Raw genomic sequence first — 18,875 nt, 5'->3', positions numbered from 1 at the left:
CAAGGTTCCTCTGCACAGTAGCATATTGTACTTTTTCACCATTTAAGTAATAGTCCATTTTACTATTATTCCTTCCAAAGTGGATAACCACACACTTGCCAATGTTATACTCCATCTGCCAGATCCTTGCCCACTCACTCAGCCTATCCAAATCTCTCTGCAGACTTTCTGTGTCTTCCATGCAATTTGCTTTCCCACTCATCTTTGTATCATCTGCAAACTTTGTTACCCTACACTCAGTCCCCTCCTCCAGATTGTCTATGTATATGGTAAACAGTTGAGGCCCCAGCACCAATCCCTGCGGCACACCACTAGTCACCAACTGCCAACCAGAAAAGCACCCATTGATTCCAACTCTCTGCTTCCTGTTAGATAGCCAATCCTCAATCCACACTAACACTTTACCCCCAACTCCATGTACCTTGATCTTATGCAGCAACCTTTTGTGAGGCACCTTATCGAATGCCTTCTGGAAATCTAAAAACACCACATCTACTGTTTCCCCTCTGTCAACTGCACTCATTACATCTTCATAAAAATCCAGTAAATTCGTCAGACACGACTTTCCCTTCATGAATTCATGCTGTGTCTGCTTGATTGAACCATTCTTTTCCAGGTGTCCTGCTATTTCTTCCTTCATGATGGATTCTAGCATTTTCCCAACTACAGATTGAGATCTATCAGTCACATCTATAAAGCAACAGGTTCAGTGAAGAACCAGAGTCCAGATACAATCAGTGAATCCTTACTACCTTACTTACTGTCCCCATTTTAAATCTGCACTTTAACCTAGCCAAGTTTGACACCTGATATTCTATAAAACTGTATTTTTTTTGCACGCTTGCAGGTGGGGGGGGTGTTGGAGATGTATGTGTTTATACAAATGAATGGAAAGTACAGTAGTACAGAGATTCATTTTGGGATTGACAGAGGTTTACAGGAGGGAGAGTGGTGTTGGGATTTGCTTTGGGATTGAAAATGGAGTTATAGGGGTAGAGCACGGTAGTGGAATTAGTTTGGGATTAATGCAAGGCAATGGGTTAAGAGTGGGACAGGATTAGTTTCAAAATTGTCACAGGGTTATGGGGGAGTGTGGGACAATGGGATTAGTATTGGGATTGATACAGGGTTCTGGGTGAATGGGGGACAGTGCGGTCAGTTTTGGGATTGATACAGGGTTGCGAGCGGAGAGCGATTTTGATTTATTATTGTCACAGTGAAAAGTACTATTTCTTATGCGCTGTATAGACAAAGCATATTGTTCATAGAGAAGGAAAGGAGTGGGTGCAAAATGTCATGTTACAGTCCTAGCTAGAGTGTAGAGAAAGATCAGCTTGATATGAGGTAGGCCCATTCAAAAGTCTGATGGCAGCAGGGAAGAAACTATTCTTGAGTTGATTGGTGTGTGACCTCAGATTTCTGTATCTTTTTCCCAATGGAAGAGACTGTGTCCAGGGTGCGTGGGGTCCTTAATTGTGCTGGATGCTTTTATGAGGCAGCAAGAAGTGTAGACAGAGTCAATGGACAGAAGGCTGGTTTGCATGATGGACTGGGCTTCATTCATGACCCTTTGTAGTTTCTTGCGGATTGGGGATGGAGCAGGATCCACACCAAGCCATGATACAACCAGAAAGAATGCTTTCTATGGTGCATCTGTAAATGTTGGTGAGAGTCATAGCGGGCATGCCAAATTTCCTTAACTTTTAAGAAACTAGAGGTGTTGGTGGGCTTTCTTAGCTATAACACCCGTATAGAGGGACCAGGACAGGTTGCTGGGCCCCTAGAAACTTGAACTTCGCAGCCATTTCCACTTCATCCCCATTTATGTAGACAGGGCATGTCCTCCACTATGTTTCCTGAAGTTGAAGACTACCTCCTTCGTTTTGTTGACACTGAGGGAGAGATTTTGTTGTTGCACCAGTTCATCAGATTCTCTACCCCTTTCCTGTACTCTGTCTCATCATTTTTTGAGATCTGACCCACAACAGTGGCGTCATCAGCAAACTTGAAAATCGAGGAGGGGAATTTGACCACATAGTCATAAGTAAAAGGAGTATCGTAAAGGGCTGAGGACACAGCCTTGTGGAGCACCATGAAGGAGCCTGTTCCAGACACTCATCACCCTCTGCGTGAAAAAACTGCTGCTCTGGACACTTCTGAATCTCTCCCCTCTCATCTTAAACCTATGGCCTCTAGTTTTACACTCCCTCACCTTTGGGAAATGATATTGACTATCTAGCTGATCTGTGTCCCTCATTATTTTATAGACCTCTATAAGATCACTGCTGAGCCTTCTATGCTCCAGGGAAATTGTGCCAATCTATCCAGCCTCTCTTTATAACTCAATCCATCAAGTCCCAGTAGCATCCTAGTAAATCTCTTCTACACCCTTTCTAAATTAGGGTGACCAGAACTGTACATAATATTACCAATGCCATGTACAACTTCAACAAGACGTCCCAACCCCTTATTCAGTGTTCTGACCAATGAAACCAAGCAAGCTTAATACCTTCTTCACCACTCTGTCCACCTGTGACTTCACTTTCAAGGAGCTATGAACATGTACCCCCAGATCTCTTTGTTCTGTAACTCTCCCCAACGCCCTACCATTAACTGAGTAAGTCCTGCTCAGGTTCAATCTACCAAAATGCATCACCTCATATTTATCTAAATTAAACTCTATCTGCCATGCGTCAGCCTACTGGTCCAATTGATCAAGATCCAGTTGCAATCGGCAATAACTTTATTCACTATCCACTATGCCACCAATCTTGGTGTCATCTGCAAACTTACCAAATATGCCTCCTATATTCTCATCCAATCACAGGTCTCCAGTTTGAAAAATAGCCCTCTACAACCACCCTCTGACTTCTGTCAAGAACAGTAAGAAGTCACACAACACCAGGTTAAAGTCCAAAAGGTTTATGTGGCAGCACAAGCTTTCGGTTCACCTGATGAAGGACCAGCGCTCTGAAAGCTTGTGCTGACAAATAAACCTGTTGGACTTTAACCTGGTGTTGTGACATTTCTTACTGTGTTTACCCCATTCCAACGATGGCATCTCCACATCATGGCTACGATCAACACTGCAAACTGCCGGCTCAAGTGGAGAGGATCTCCAAGAAGATCACGCAGACTCACCTGATGAAGGAGCAGTGCTCTGAAAGCTTGTGCTGCCAAATAGACCTGTTGGACTTTAACCTGGTGTTGTGAGAATCCTTACTGTGCTTACCGCAGTCCAATGCCTGAATCTCCATATTCTGTCAAGAAGCCAATTTTGTATCCATTTAGATACCTCACCCTGGATCCCATGAGATTTAACCTTATGCAACAACCTACCCTGTGGTGGTACCTTATCAAAGGCCTTGCTAAAGTCCATGTGGACAATATCAACAGCAGTGCCCTCATCTACCTTCTTGGTTACCCCTTCAAAAAACTCAATCAAATTTGTGAGACATGATTGTTCCACTCACAAAGCCATGCTGACCGTCCCTAATCAGTCCTTGCATCTCTAAATGCCTGTAAACCCTGTCTCTCAAAATACCTTCCACCAAGTTACCCATCACAGATGTGAGGCTCACCGGCCTGTAGTTCCCAGGCTTTTCCCTGCAGCCCTTTTTAATCAAAGGCACAGCATTTGCCACCCTCCAATTTTCAGGCGCCTCACGTGTGACTATAGATGATTCAAATATCTTGGCTAGGGACCCGCAATTTCCTCCCTACCCTCTCATAATGTCCTGGGATACACTTCTTCAGTTCCCAGGGATTTATCTACCTCGATGTGCTTTAAGACTTCCAGCACCTCTCTCTCTGTGATATGTACAGTCCTCAAGACAGCACTACTTATTTTCCCAAACGCCCTAACATCCATGCTTTTCTCAACAGTAAATACTGATGAGAAATATTCATTTAGGATCTCACCTATCTCTGGTGGATCAGCACATAGATGACCTTGTTGATCCTTAAGAGGCCCTACTCTCTCCCCTGTTACTCTTTTGCCCTTTATGTATTGGTAAAAGTTCCTTGAAAGTGGAGTCACAGGTGGACAGAGTGGCGAAGAAGACATTTGGCATGCTTGGTTTCATCGGTCAGAACATTGAATACAGGAGTCGGGACGTCTTATTGAATTTGTACAAGGCATTGGTAAGGCCACACTTGGAATACTGTGTGCAGTTCTGGTCACATGTTATTCTATAGTATCCTTATAGAAAGGATAATATTAAAGTAGAAAGAGTACAGAAAAGATTTACTAGGACACTACCAGGACTTGATGGACTGATTTATACGGAGACAAATCTTCTGGAACTCCTCAAGAATGTGGCCAGTAGAATGGACAAGGGTGAACCAGTGGATGTTGCGTATTTGGCTTTCAAAAGGCTTTTGACATGGTCTCACACAAGAGATTAGTGAGCAAATTTAAAGTTCATGGTATTAGGGGGTAATGTATTGATGTAGATAGAGAACCAGTTAGCAGACGGGAAGCAGAATGTGGGAATAAACAGTTCCTTTTTAAAGTGGCCAGCAGTGACTAGTGGAGTACCACAAGGTTTAATGCTGGGATCCCAGCTGTTCACAACATACATTAATGATTTGGATGAAGGATGTGAAAGCAATATGTTCAAATGTGCAGAAGGTACTAAGCTGGGTGGCAGTGTGTGCAGTGAGGAGGATGCTAAGAAGCTGCAGGATGACTTGGACAGTCTGACTGAGTGGGCAAATCCTTGGCAAATGCAATATAATGTGGATAAATGCGAAGGAAATCCTCATTAGTCAGAAAATTGCTGGGATTAAAACCCGATAGATCTCCAGGGCCTGATGCTCTGCATCCTAGAGTACTTAAATATAAAGTTATCCACTTTATGGCAAAAACAGGAAAGAAAATTATTGTTTGAATCGTGGCAGTTTGAGAAAGGAGGAAGTGCACCTGGGTGTCATGGTGGAACAGTCACTGAAGTTGGAATGCAGATACAGAAGGTGGTGAAGAAAGCTAATGTCACATTGGCCTTTCATAGCATGAGGATTTGAGAATAGGAGTAGGGACGTCTTACTACACTTATACAGGGCCTGGGTGATGCCACACCTTGAGTATTGTTTGCAGTTTTGGTCTCCTAGTCTGAGGACATTCTTGCTATTAAGGGAGTCCAGCAAAGATCAAGTGGTGTTATCGCTAGACTATTAATCCAGAAACTCAGCTAACGTTCTCGGGACCCGGGTTTGAATCCCGCCACGGCAGATGGTGGAATTTGAATGCAACAAAAAATAGCTGAAATTAAGAATCTACTGATGACCATGAAACCATTGTCGATTATCATAAAAACCCATCTGTTTGCTGGGTATTTTTGGTGGCTGGCTGCTGGCTGTTTTGGTTGCTGGCTGTTTTAAGTGCTGGCTGCTTTGGGCGCAGTGGTGATGTTGGGAATGGCATTAAACACAAAATTAAAGATGCCAGTGATAAGTGATTATTGGTGATCATAGTTGAATTTTAATCCACACGTAGATTGGTCAAATCAAATTAGCCACAACGCTATAAAGGAGGAATTCCTTGAGTGTATATGGGATGGTTTTCTTGACCAATATGTGGTGGAACCAGCTAGAGAGCAGGCCATCTTAGACTGGGTACTATGTAATGAGAAGGGAACCTTTGCCAATCTAGCTATACGAAACCCCTTGGGGATGAGTGACCATAACGTAATAGAATTTTTAATCAAGATGGAGAGTGAAGTAGTTGATTCAGGGATTAGAGTGCTGACTCGTAATAAAGGAAACTAATAAGGATATGAGGTGTGAGTTGGCCTTGATAGATTGGGAAGAGTTACTTAAAGGGATAAGAATGGATAGGCAATGGTAAACATTCAAGGAACACATGGGGGAACTGCAGCAACTGTTTATTCCTGTCTGGCACAAAAGCAAAGTGGGTAAGAGGGCCAATCCATGGCTTACAAAGGAAATTAGAGCGAGTAGGACCCTGCACCCCTAATTACCAAACACCCAAAACACCCAGCACCCAAAACACACAAAACACCCAGCACCCAAAACACCCAGCACGATCTAAGGAAGAAGCATATAGATTGGCCAAGAAAAATAATAAGTCTGAGGGGTGGAAACAGTTTAGAATTCAGCAAAAAAGGACCAAGGGATTGATTAAGAAGGGGAAAATATAATACAAAAGTAAGGGAACATTGACACTGATTTTTTATAGATACATGAAGTGAAAGAGGTTGGTGAAGACAAATGTAGGTCCCCTACACACAGAAACAAGGAAATGTATAATAGGGGACAAAGAAATGGCCAAGCAACTGAATACATACTGTTCTGTCCTCACAAAAGAGGACACAAATCAGATACCAGAAATGTTGGAGAATGCAAGATTTAGTGAGAAGGAAGAACTGAGGGAGATCAATATTAGAGGAATGGTGCTGGGAAAATTGATGGGATTGAAGGTGGATAAATCCCCAGGGCCTGATAATCTATATCCAAGAGTACTTAGGGAAGTGGCTGTAGAAATACTGGTGGTCATCTTTCAGGATTCTATAGACTCTGGAACAGTCCCTGCTAATGTCACTCCAATATTCAAAAAGGGAGATAGAAGACAGAATTATAGGCCAGTAAGCTTAACATTGGCAGTGGGGAAGGTTCTTGAATCCGTTATCAAGGACTTTTTGTCTGTGTGGAGTTTGTACATTCTCCTCATGTCTGTGTGGGTTTCCTCCAGGTGCTCCGATTTCCTCCCACAGTCCCAAGGCGTGCGGGTTCGGTTGATTGGCCATGCTAAAAATTGCTCCTTAGTGTCCTGAGATGCATAAGTTAGAGGGGTTAGCGGGATATGGGGGTAGGGCCTGGGTGAGATTGTGGTTGGTGCAGACTCAATGGGTCAAATGGCCTCTTTCTGAACTGTAAGGTTTCTATGATTCTATGACTTTATAGCAGAGCATTTAGAAAGCAGTGGCAGGATCAGACAGAGTCAGCATGGATTTATGAAGGGGAAATCATGCTTGACAAATCAGTTGGAATTCTTTGAAGATGTAACGAGTAGAGTTGACAAGGGGGAGCGAGTAGATGTGGCATATTTGGACTTTCTGAAAGTGTTTGACAAAGTCCCGCACAAGAGATTATCATGCAAGATTAAAACGCATGGGATTGGTAGAAGTGTGTTGAAATGGATAGAAAACTGGTTGGCAAAGCAGAAACAAAAAGTAGGAATTAATGGCTGCTTTCCAAATTGGTAGGCAGTAACTAGTGGGGCACCACAGGGATTGGTGCTGGGACCCCAGCTATTCACATTATATTTAAATGATTTGGATGAGGGAACAAAATGTAAGATCTCAAAGTCTGCAGATGATACCAAGTTGAGTGGGAGAGTGAACTGTGATAAGGATGCAGAGATCCTTCAGAATGATCTGGACAGATTGGGTGAGTGGGCTAATCAATGGCACTTGCAGAATAATTTGGATAAATGTGAGGTTGTTCACTTTGGAAGCAAAAACAAAGTGGCAGATTACTACCTGAATGGCTGTAAATTGGGAGAGGGGAGTGTGCAGCGGGACCTGGGTGTCCTTGTTCACCAGTCACTGAAGGTAAGCAGCAGGCAGTAAAGAAGGCAAATGGCCTTCATTGCAAGAGGTTTTGAGCACAGAAGCAATTATACAGGGCCTTGGTGAGGCCACACCTAGAGTATTGTGTGCAGTTTTGGTTTCCTTTCCTGAGGAAGGATGTTCTCACTCTCAAGGGAGTGCAGTGAAGGTTTTGCAGGCTGATTCCGGGAATGGCAGGACTGATGTATGAGGAGAGATTGACTAAGTTAGGATTGTTTTCATTGGAGTTCAGATGAACGAGAGGGTATCTCGTAGAGATTTATAAAATTCTAACAGGACTAGACAGGATAGATGGAAGGAGGATATTACCGATGGTGAGGGAGTCAAGAACTGGGTTCACAGTCTGAGGATTCAGGGTAGACCATTTAGGACAGAGGTGAAGAGACATTTCTTAACCTAAAGAGTGGTGAGCCTGTGGAATTCATTACCACGGGAAGTAGTTGATGCCAAAACATTGAATGTATTCAAGAAGTGGCTAGTTTTAGCACTTGGGGCAAATGGGATCAAAGGTTATGGGGAAAACGCGGGATTAGGCTATTGAGTAGGATGATCAGCCATGATCATAATGAGTGGCAGAGCAGGCTCAATGGGCCAAATGGCCTCCTCCTGATTTGATCTTCAATGTTTCTATGTCTATATTTTGGGTGTTGCATGGTCTTTGGGGTACTGTGTGATTTTTGGGTACTGGGTAATTTGGGGCACTGGGTGATTTTTGGGTGTTGGGTGATTAGGGGTGCACCCAAATCACCCAGCACCATGAGTCACCCAGCACCATGAATCACCCAGCACCAAAATACCGAGCACCCAAATGACACAGGATCAAATCGCATGGAACACAAAAATCACCCAGCATCCAAGACCCCAACATCCAAACACCACTGTGAGATTTAGGGTGCTGGGTGATTAGGGGTGCTGGCTGACTTGAGTGTGATTGTTTTGTGTGCTATGTGATTTTTGGGTGCTGGCTGTTTTGGTCCCTGGGTGTTTTGGTTGTGTATGTTTTGGGTGCTCTGTGGTTTGAATGCTGTGTGATCTTTAGGGTGTTGGGTGTGTCAGTTGCTGGGTGTGTTGAGTGCTGGATATTGTGGTTGCTGTGTGATATTTGGGTGCTGGTTGTATGGGATGCTGGATGACTTGAGTGTTGTTGTTTTGGGTGCTGGGTGATTTTTGTGTGCTGGCTGTTCTGAGTGTTGTGTGATTTTGGGGTGCTGGCTGACTTGAGTGTGATCGTTTTGGGTGCTGTGTGATTTTTGGGTGCTGGGGGATTTGGGGTGCTGGGGGATTAGGGGTGCGGTATGTTTTGGTTCCTGCGTGTTGGGCGCTGTGTGTGTTTTGTGCGCTGGGTGTGTAGGCTGCTTGGGTGACTTGAGTGTGGATATTTTTTGTGCTGTGTGATTTTTGGGTGCTGGATGATTAGGTTGCTGTGTGAATTTTTGGCGTTGGGTGTTTTGGGTGCAGTGTGATTTGATTCCTGGATCTTTGGTTCCTGGGTGTCAATGGGTGCTGTTTGTTTTTGGTGCTCTTGTATGAGGTGCTGGGTGTTTTGGGTGCTAGGTGACTTGAGTGCGGTTGTTTTTGGTACTGGTTGCTTTGGCCGCAGGGTGACTTGAGTGTGGTTGTTTTTGGCACTGGTTGCTTTGGCCGCAGGGTGTTTTGGCCGCAGGGTGACTTGAGTGTGGTTGTTTTGAGTGTTGGGTGTATTTGGTGCTGGATTATTTTGGTTCCTGGGTGCGTTTGGTGCTGTGTGATTTGGTTCCTGGTCTTTGGTTGCTGGGAGTTCAGGGTGCTGCATGTGTTGGGTGTTGGGTGTTTTGTTTTCTGGGTGTTTTATTTGTTGAGTTACTAGAGTGCGTGATGGTTTTGGGTGCAGGGTGATGGTTTTGGGTGCTGGTTGAATTGATTGCGAATGCTTTTTGGGGTCTGGGTGCTTTGGGGGCTGGTGAATTGGGTGGTGGGTGCTTTGGGGCTGGTGAATTGGGCGGTGGGTGCTTTGGGGGGCTGGTGAATTGGGTGGTGGGTGCTTTGGGGACTGGTGAATTGGGCGGTGGGTGCTTTGGGGACTGGTGAATTGGGCGGTGGGTGCTTTGGGGGCTGGTGAATTGGGCGGTGGGTGCTTTGGGGACTGGTGAATTGGGCGGTGGGTGCTTTGGGGACTGGTGAATTGGGTGGTGGGTGCTTTGGGGCTGGTGAATTGGGTGGTGGGTGCTTTGGGGGGCTGGTGAATTGGGCGGTGGGTGCTTTGGGGGGCTGGTGAATTGGGTGGTGGGTACTTTGGGGACTGGTGAATTGGGCGGTGGGTGCTTTGGGGACTGGTGAATAGGGTGGTGGGTGCTTTGGGGCTGGTGAATTGGGCGGTGGGTGCTTTGGGGGGCTGGTGAATTGGGTGGTGGGTGCTTTGGGGGGCTGGTGAATTGGGTGGTGGGTGCTTTGGGGACTGGTGAATTGGGCGGTGGGTGCTTTGGGGGGGCTGGTGAATTGGGTGCCTGTCCCTTTAAATCTGTCCTTTCGAATTCAGGCCCGCCCCCTTGCTGCCAATTAGGAGAGGCGCATGCGCCTTGCTTCTTGTCTGCTTAGCAACCGCGGCTGCCGCGCGCAGAGGCCGGGATAAGCCCCCCCGGGCCCCGCTCTCTCCTAATGGTGAGACACCGACACCAAACCCCCTCATACCCGGGCAACAAACCTCCCAAAACCTTCCCCTGGGTTCCCCAGTGAGTGTCACACAGCGACACTGACACCCCCAAACACCGGGGCAACTGCCCTCCTCACCCCCACCCCCCGGTACCGGGACCCTCATCATTCCCCAATGGCGAGAGGCACCGACAGGCCCTTTTCATCTCCCCGCCGACCGTCCAAAATGCCCCCCGACACCGGGGCAACCCTCCCCCACCTCCAATAGCAGGAAATCCCCCCCCCCCCCCGACATCAGGACACCCCCCCCCCAGACACTGGGGCAGTGAATCCCAGGGAGTCAAACCAACCCTCTCCAAACCCCAGTGTGTCACACCCCAGAAACCCCTGACCAACCTCAGGAGCCAGGCTTGACCCCCACTCTCGGTAACATTGATTTTTTTTTTCTCTCTTTTTCTCTAGGCCAAAGCAACCACAATTAAAGAGGCTCTGGCCAAATGGGTGAGTGATGATGTGGAGATGCCGGCGTTGGACTGGGGTAAACACAGTAAGAAGTCTCACAACACCAGGTTTAAGTCCAACCAGTTCATCCAATAGTAATCGTACAAGCTTTCGGAAACGGTGTTCCTCCGTCAGGTGTGTGGAAGGTTCTGATCAGAGAACAGCATATAAAGTCACACACGGTTTACAGAATACAGATTAGAATGCAAATCTTGACAGCTAACCTGCTATTCAAGTCTTAAAGATGCAGACGATGTGAGTGGAGAGAGCATTAGGCAGAAGTTAAAGAGATGTGTACTATCTCCAGACAGGACAGTAAGTGAGATTTTACAAGACCCGGCAAGTCATGGGGGTAGTGCGACGTGATTCTGGTTGAGGCCGTGCTCATGTGTGCAGAACTTGGCTATCAGTCTCTGCTCAGTGACTGCGCTGTCGTATGTTGTGAAGGCCGCCTTGGAGAACGCTTACCCGAAGATCAGAGACCGAATGCCCGTCGTCACTGAAGTGTTCGCCAACAGGAAGGGAACAGTCTTGCCTGGTGATTGTCGAGCGATGTTTGTTCATCCATTGTCGTAGCGTCTGCATGGTCTCCCCAGTGTACCATGCTTCAGGACATCTTTTCCTGCAGTGTATTAGGTAGACAACTTTGGCCGAGTTGCAACAGTATGTGCCATGTACCTGGTGGATGGTGTTCGCATGTGAGATGATGTTATCCATGTCGATGATCCGGCATGTCTTGCAGAGGTTACTGTGACAGGGTTGTGTGGTATTGTGGTCACTGTTCTCCTGAAGATTGGGTAGTTTGCTGCAAACAACGGTCTGTTTGAGGTTGTGTGGTTGTTTGAAGGCAAGAAGTGGGGGTGTAGGGATGGCCCTGCAAGACGTTCGTCTTCATCAATGATGTGTTGAACACACTGGAGAAGATGTTGTAGCTTCTCTGCTCCGGGGAAGTACTGGATGATGAAGGGTACCTCCTCATCTGAACAGAACATACAAGTCATGGGCATTCTGATCTTCGGGTAAGCATTCTCCAAGATGGCCTTCACAACACACTACAGCGCAGAGTTGCTGAGCAGAGACTAATAGCCAAGTTCCGCACACATGAGCACGGCCTCAACTGGGATCTTGGGTTCATGTCACACTATCTGTAACCCTTATAACTTGCCTTGGCTTGTAAAATCTCACTTACTGTCCTGTCAGGAGATAATACACATCTCTTTAACCTATGCTAATACTATCTCCACTCACATTGTCTGCATCTTTAAGACTTGAATAGCAGGTTAGCTGTAAAGACTTGCATTCTAATCAGTATTCTGTAAACCGTGTGTGATTTTATACACCCTTCTCTGATCAGAGCCTTCCACACACCTGATGAAGGAACACCGTTCCCGAAAGCTTGTAAGATTACTATCAAATAAACTGGTTGGACTCTAACCTGATGTTGTGAGACTTCTTACTGTAAATGGGTGAGTAACAGCGGCGCTGGCGGACATTCCCCCGACATAAGGAACTGACCAGATGATCTCAAGGGCGAGACTAACACCCCCTCGGAGAGCAGCAATGACCCTGACCATTGACTTCTGATCCCCTTAGACCCGCGGCTCAGTGCTGCCTCCTCTCCATTTCCAACCCTTTGGCTCTTTTTGACCATCCAATTTCTACCCCCCCCCCCCCCCCCCCCATCCCCGGGACATTATGCAACATCTGAATGGTTATGGGGACAGAATTGAATTGAATAAATTCTTGAAGGCAGAAATATTGCAGGGCTATGGGGAAAGAGCATGAGAGTAAGACTAATCGGGTAGCTCTTTCAAAGAGCTCATGTATACAATGAGCCAAATGGCCTCTTGCTGTGTTCTGTTATTTTATGAGGAAAGTGTCTTGTAGAGTCAGAAGTTTATAGCAAGGAAACAGGTTCTTTTGGCTCAACTTATCCATGCTGTCCATTGTAGATGATCCCTTCAGTTATCCCTTCAGTCTACTATGTCTTTGGGAACTTGAAAGACCTGTACCTATTTAGATGAGCCCTGCTGGTATTTTATACTGCCTTTAGTCTTGTATTCTGGCAGGTTCCAAAAAGTGGCCATATTTTGAAACCTCTCTGCTGTCTAATTGACTGCAAAGTCAATGGATCCAATTGCCCTTGACATTCTCTCAGTTGCCATCATTCCAATTGATGATTGCTGCTGATGAGTATTGAATTGTTATTGGGTGAGAACTGACTCAAGCTTAGCTGGGTTGTCCTTTCACAGTTGACACTGAGCTACATGTGAGGCATTGGGACACACAAGGAAGCAGGTTTTACTGAGCATCTTAATGGAGGAAATAGAGCTAGAGAGACAGAGGTTTTGTGAAAGACTTCAAGCTTTCAGTCCAGGCTGCTGAAGGCGATTATGAGGGATTATTCAAGAGGCCAGAATTGGAGGATTGCATAGACCTTGAAAGATTGTAGGGATATTGGAAATTAAAGAGAGATTTGAAATCAAGGCTTGGCTCCACCATTTGACCATTATCAAGTGTCGTCAGATCAAGCCCAAGTCAGGTGGAATACCTGTTCTTGTCTGATTGGATCTAGTACATAAGAACATAAGAAATAGGAGCAGGAGTAGGCTATCTAGCCCTTCGAGCCTGCCCCGCCATTCAATAAGATCATGGCTGATCTATCGTGGCTCAGTTCCACTTTCCCACCCTCTCCCCATAACCCTTAATCCCCTTGCCTATCAAAAACCTATCAACCCGCGTCTTAAATATATTTAGCGAGGCAGCCTCCACCACTTCAACGGGCAGAGAATTCCAGAGATTCACCACCCTTTGAGTGAAGAAGTTCCTCCTCAACTCTGTTCTAAACCGTGCCCCCTTTATCTTGAGGCTGTGCCCTCTAGTCCTACTGTCCTTTCTGAGCGGGAAGCGCCTCTCCACCTCTATCCTATCCATCCCATTCATCATCTTATATGTCTCTGAGATCTCCCCTCATCCTTCTAAACTCTAATGAGTACAAGCTCAGTTTATTCAGCCTCTCCTCATAGTTCAACTCCCTCAACTCTGGTATCAGCCTAGTAAACCTCCTCTGCACTCCCTCCAAGGCCAAAATATCCTTGCATAAGTGTGGTGACCAAAACTGCACACACTACTCCAGCTGCGGCCTCACCAGTGCCCTGTACAGTTGCAGCAAGACCTCCCTACTTTTATATTCAGTCCCCCTCGCTATGAAGGCCAGCATCCCATTCGCCTTCCTGACCACCTGCTGCACCTGCAGGCTGGGTTTTTGCGACTCATGCACAAGGACCCCGAGGTCCCTCTGCACCGTCGCATGCTGCAGTTTTTCGCCATGTAAGTAATAGTCCTTCCTACCATTATTCCTACCGAGGTGGACAACTTCACACTTGCCAACATTAAATTCCATTTGCCAGTTCCTGGCCCATTCGCCCAGCCTATCTAGATCCTTCTGCAGACTTTCCACACCCTCCGCACAATTTGCCGTTCCACCAATCTTGGTGTCATCAGCAAATTTTGACACCGTACACTCGGTTCCCTCCTCCAGATAAATGGTAAATAGCTGAGGCCCCAGCACCAACCCCTGGGGCACTCCACTAGTCACCAACCGCCAATCCGAATAGCGCCCATTGACCCCCACTCTCTGCCTCCTATTTGACAGCCAATCCCCTATCCACGCTAACACCCTACCCCCAACTCCATGCCCCCTAACCTTCTGTAATAACCTCTTGTGCGGCACCTTATCAAACACCTTCTGAAAATCAAGAAAGACCACATCCACCGGCTCTCCTCTATCCACCGCCCTAGACACATCCTCATAGAACTCCAATAAATTTGTCAGACGCGACTTCCCCTTAACAACAAAATCGTGCTGCGTCTGCCCTATCAAACAATTCTCCTCAAGATAGTATCTCTCTCTCTCTCTCTCTCTCTCTCGTGGGGACTGTGAATTTGATTCAATTTGAATTGGTTTTTGGAGCAAGCAAGGAGATGGAATGTCCATTCTTCACATTGGCTTTGTAACTCTGAGAAAGGAATTACAATTTATAAGCTTTTGAATCAAGGACAGGTAATAACACCTATTTGTCTTGTGGACAATAATGACAAGGTTGGCTGATTCATGACTTTCAGGAGGAGAGAACAGGTGAAAAAGCAGCTGAAGCCGTGGAGGTGAAGTTATATGGCCAAGTGCCTCCGATTGAAAAGATGGATGCTTCCCTCTCTACACTCAGCAATTGCGAGTAAGTTTTACCAGGTGGAATCTTGTGTGCTTATTTGCGTCCCTTGCTCCTACTAGTTACCTCTTCGTTAAAAAATATATTTTCATGTTGAGACCATAACCTTTTCTAGATTTCTTCCTTTGCTCACATCCTGAATTTGTGTTCGGTGCTGGTTTCGCTGGCATTGAATATCTTGCCTAAGTGGGTTTCCTCTTTCTCTGAGCCGAGGTGAAGCATATTTGCCTGTTTTATCACAAGGCATGTCACAGTTAGTCTGATATGCGTTCATGTATTTTCTACTAGTACTTGGGAACAGGAATGCTGGCTGATTTCACCACCTTATTCCCCTGCACCACCGACCCCACGTAAAAGTACACTGAGGCTAATTGTTCACCATCCTGCTTGAGATCAGTTAACTCACCAGTATCCTGTTAGCACCCTGATTGAAAAGTATTTGTCAGTTTAATCAATATTGTAAACTTAGGTCATACGTTGCCGCCGCGCCCCCCCCCCCCCCCCCCCCCCCCCCCCCGACACTAGCTACTCAACCTTTGTTTAACAACACTTTCTGTCCTCTTGGAAATGTAGTCAGTTATTCTTGGGCTGTCTGATAACAGATTGATTTGATTATGCAAACTCTTTTGGTCATTGTAACTGCTGTGGCTGCCGGAGCAAGTCAAAGGCTAAAAATTCTATAGTGAGTGTCTCACATCCTGATTAACCCAAACCCCTCCACTACCTACAAGTCAAGAGTGAGACTGGATGGGCGCAACTGTAACAACATTCAAACTGCAGCATAATGCAGCCCATTGATTCAACACCCCCATCCATCACCACAATCATTCACTCCCTCCACCAACATCATACAGTGACAGCAATATTATTATCTACGTGATGCATTGTAGCAATGTACCAAGCCACCTTCAGCAGCATGTGCTATACCCGTGACATTTAGAGAAAGCAAAGAGTTGAATGTTTTCATTTGTCTCATTTTATCCAGTTTACCAGCAATATTACAGCTTTAAGCAAGTGAGAATCAATTGATGCAAAAAAGAGAAATGTGTGATGATGTCCCAAATGTAAAATATTTCTTCCCTTTTTCAGAAAGTTGTCCCTTTCAACAAACTGCATTGAAAAGATAGCGAATTTAAATGGACTAAGTAAGTGCATGTCTCTCTTAATAAAAAGAAATGAAAGATATTACTCCCAGTTTTAGAAGGGTATTCATGTATTGCTCTGGTTCCACTTTTATATGGAGATCAACAAGAGACCAAAAGTGCATTGTCGACTCCATTTACATTAATAATGTAGTGCCTAATCCTATAAGAAGAATCATAGACGCAGGCTCACTATTGTTTATGATATCCATTGGCATGAACATCCAGCTCTCTTGTACTGTGTGTTGTTACCTTCAGGATGCACTGAAGCAAGAGTAAGTTTGGTAGTGCAGGGGTTATCTTACTGAACTAGTAATCCAGGGACCTAGACTCATAATCCAGAGAATGTGAACTCCTACTTTGCTATGACAGCTTCAGAATTTGAGTTCCATTTCCAAAAATATGTGGTATCAGTAAAAGTGGTCATGAAACTTTTAGATTGTTGTAAAAGCCCAACTGGTTCGTTAATGACCTTTAGGGAAGAAGACCTATTGTCCTTTCTTGGTTTGCTAATATGCGACTCCAGTCCCACATCAATTTGGTTGACTCTTGTGTAAAAGCAAGTAAAAACAGAATACGTTAGCAATACTCGTCAAATTTGGCACCATCTGTGGAGAGAGAAATAGATTTAACATTTTCAGTCCAATATGACTCAGAGCTGAAGAGAGGTGGAAATGTGTTGCATTTTATGCTGTGGAAGAGGGGGTGGAGCAAAATATGAAGTCAGACAGTTGGGAGCTCGGGAGAGATTTGATAAAGATGTCGTGGACCATAGATAAAGGGAGTGTTAATAGTAGTGTTACAGACTAAAGAAGGTGCTAATAGTGGCATGAAGATACGATAGAAGAGTGTGTTCTTAGCAGAACAAGGGTCAGCGCTCTCTGAAAGCAAAACATAAGAACACATTACAGACTGGCCCTGTGGGCACAGGACAGAGTTCATGGTGTGAAGTTGTTTAACTCAATGTTAAGTCCAGAAAGCTATAAAATGCTTAGTTGGACGATGAGGTATGGTTCCTCCAGTTTGCGTTGGGCTTCATTGGAACACCATAGTAGGCCAAGGTCAGAAATTGGGTATGAGAATAAGGTAGAGATTTGAAATGGCAGATGACAGGAAGGCGAAAATTGTGCTTGCAGATTGAAGATATGTCGCAGAGTGGTCACCCAGTCTGTTTAGTCTTCCCAGTGTAGAGGAAACAGCATTGTGAGCAGCGAAAGCAATAAATTAAGTTAAAAGAGGTGCAAGTGATTCATTGCTTCACTTGAAAGGAAAGGCTTTGGATAGTGAGGCAGGCAGAGGTAAAAGGGCACGTTCTGCAATTGTGTGTGAAGTTGCCATGGGAAGGGGATGAGGTGTCAGGGTTAAGGAGGAGTGAACCAGGGCGTCACAGAAGGAACGATCCCTGCAGAATGGAGGCGAGAGGTGAGGGGAGTGTGTGTTTGGTCGTATCATGCTGGAATTGGCAGAAATGGTGGAGGATGATCGTTTGCAGAGGCCAGTAGCATGAAAAGTGAGGACAAGAGGAACCCTCTCATTGTGCTGTAGGGACACACTGGGTAAGAGCAGAGGTTGTTTGATTCTTTATTGTGTGGCCACTCTGAAGTGATCTAGCAATCCATTGAGCAGCATTAAACAGCTATTGCAGTGGTTCAAGAAGGTGGTCCAACATCATCTTTGCGCAATTAGGGATGGGTATTAAATGCCAGCCTTGCTACGGCCATCCACATCCCAAGAAGAATTTTTAGAAAATGAGATCAAAGAGAGTTTAATACCATGCTGATTTTTGAAAGGGAAAGCTGAGGCTAAATTTTAAGCTGGGGATGGATTCCTGCCCCACAGCATTAGTCGGCCATTAGACTGTTAATTGGCTCAGGGCTGTACTTTGCCTCCATCTGGGAGGAAATCTGCCTTATTTTTATAGGCTGGCAGCTGTTATTTGCCAGCAGCACCACTGTGGGTGGTGGCCACTGCTGAGAGTTCAGGAAGTAAAATCTGAGGAATGACCCTTTTAAGCAGACCACACAACACCCTACCCTGTTGCTAGTAAAATTGCAGTGGGGCTGGGCTGGCGATAGGTGTAGCACCACTGCCAAGATGTGCAACTATGCAGCCCCTTCCCCATTACCTTGCCTCACCTCACCCTTGGGTGGATGCTGTAAAATTCCAGCCCTGGACTCCTTAGGATAACTGCATCTGTTGTGAATGCACCTTTTGTTGGAAGAATTATTTGTGTATGTGAAATATTATGCCTGATTGTACTTGCCATTTTCTTGCTGAAATCAAGGAAGCAATCATGCCGCATTTTTATCATGCAGCATTACTGTGAGCTGATACATTCTTGCAGATACTTAACTAATATGCTTGGGCTCAGCAGGAATGTTCATGCACCATTTGCTAATGGTACTTTTTTACCTGAAAATTTCTGAAGAAAATTGGTTCCTTTAAACTTTCAGGTTTCATGGGTCCCTTTTCTTTCTATAGGTAGGTATTTTAACAATAGGTAATGGGGCAGTGGTTTAATTAAGTTAGTGCTTCAAACAAAGATTGCAGCTTAGGTTAGTTATTGAAGCCAGCTAGATTCAGTGAATAAATGACTGGTTTGCTGCACACGCTGAGCCATATTTAAGATTTTTTGTACTCCTTGCTAAATTTGAAAAAGTCAAATAAAGTTTGAGCAAAATGATTATATTTAAAGAACAGTTCCAGCCCTTTCCAGAAAAGTTTTATTATTTACAGAATCTGTCATTAAAAAAGAATTGTTTAAAGTTTATTAAAAAAAGTTT

At 45.3% G+C, this 18,875-nt stretch overlaps 1 protein-coding gene across 1 annotated transcript in view; it reads left to right on the top strand.

Annotated features, from left to right (window-relative positions):
- The first annotated feature begins 10,156 nt into the window (after positions 1-10,156).
- The window catches only part of dnal1 (dynein, axonemal, light chain 1), a 34,057-nt gene continuing 25,338 nt past the window's right edge, over positions 10,157-18,875 (top strand). The window contains exons 1-4 of the mRNA XM_080202010.1: positions 10,157-10,229; positions 10,683-10,721; positions 14,847-14,956; positions 16,040-16,095. Of these exons, the coding sequence (XP_080058136.1) occupies positions 10,227-10,229; positions 10,683-10,721; positions 14,847-14,956; positions 16,040-16,095 (208 nt within the window). The 5' untranslated portion in view covers positions 10,157-10,226. The remainder of the gene's footprint in view (positions 10,230-10,682; positions 10,722-14,846; positions 14,957-16,039; positions 16,096-18,875) is intronic.

This window comes from Carcharhinus amblyrhynchos, chromosome 14, assembly GCF_965287045.1.
Source record: "Carcharhinus amblyrhynchos chromosome 14, sCarAmb.v2.hapA, whole genome shotgun sequence".
Taxonomy (NCBI): Eukaryota; Metazoa; Chordata; class Chondrichthyes; order Carcharhiniformes; family Carcharhinidae; genus Carcharhinus; species Carcharhinus amblyrhynchos.
The sequence above is the reverse complement of the archived record's forward strand: the minus strand, read 5'-3'. Positions and strand labels throughout refer to the sequence as shown.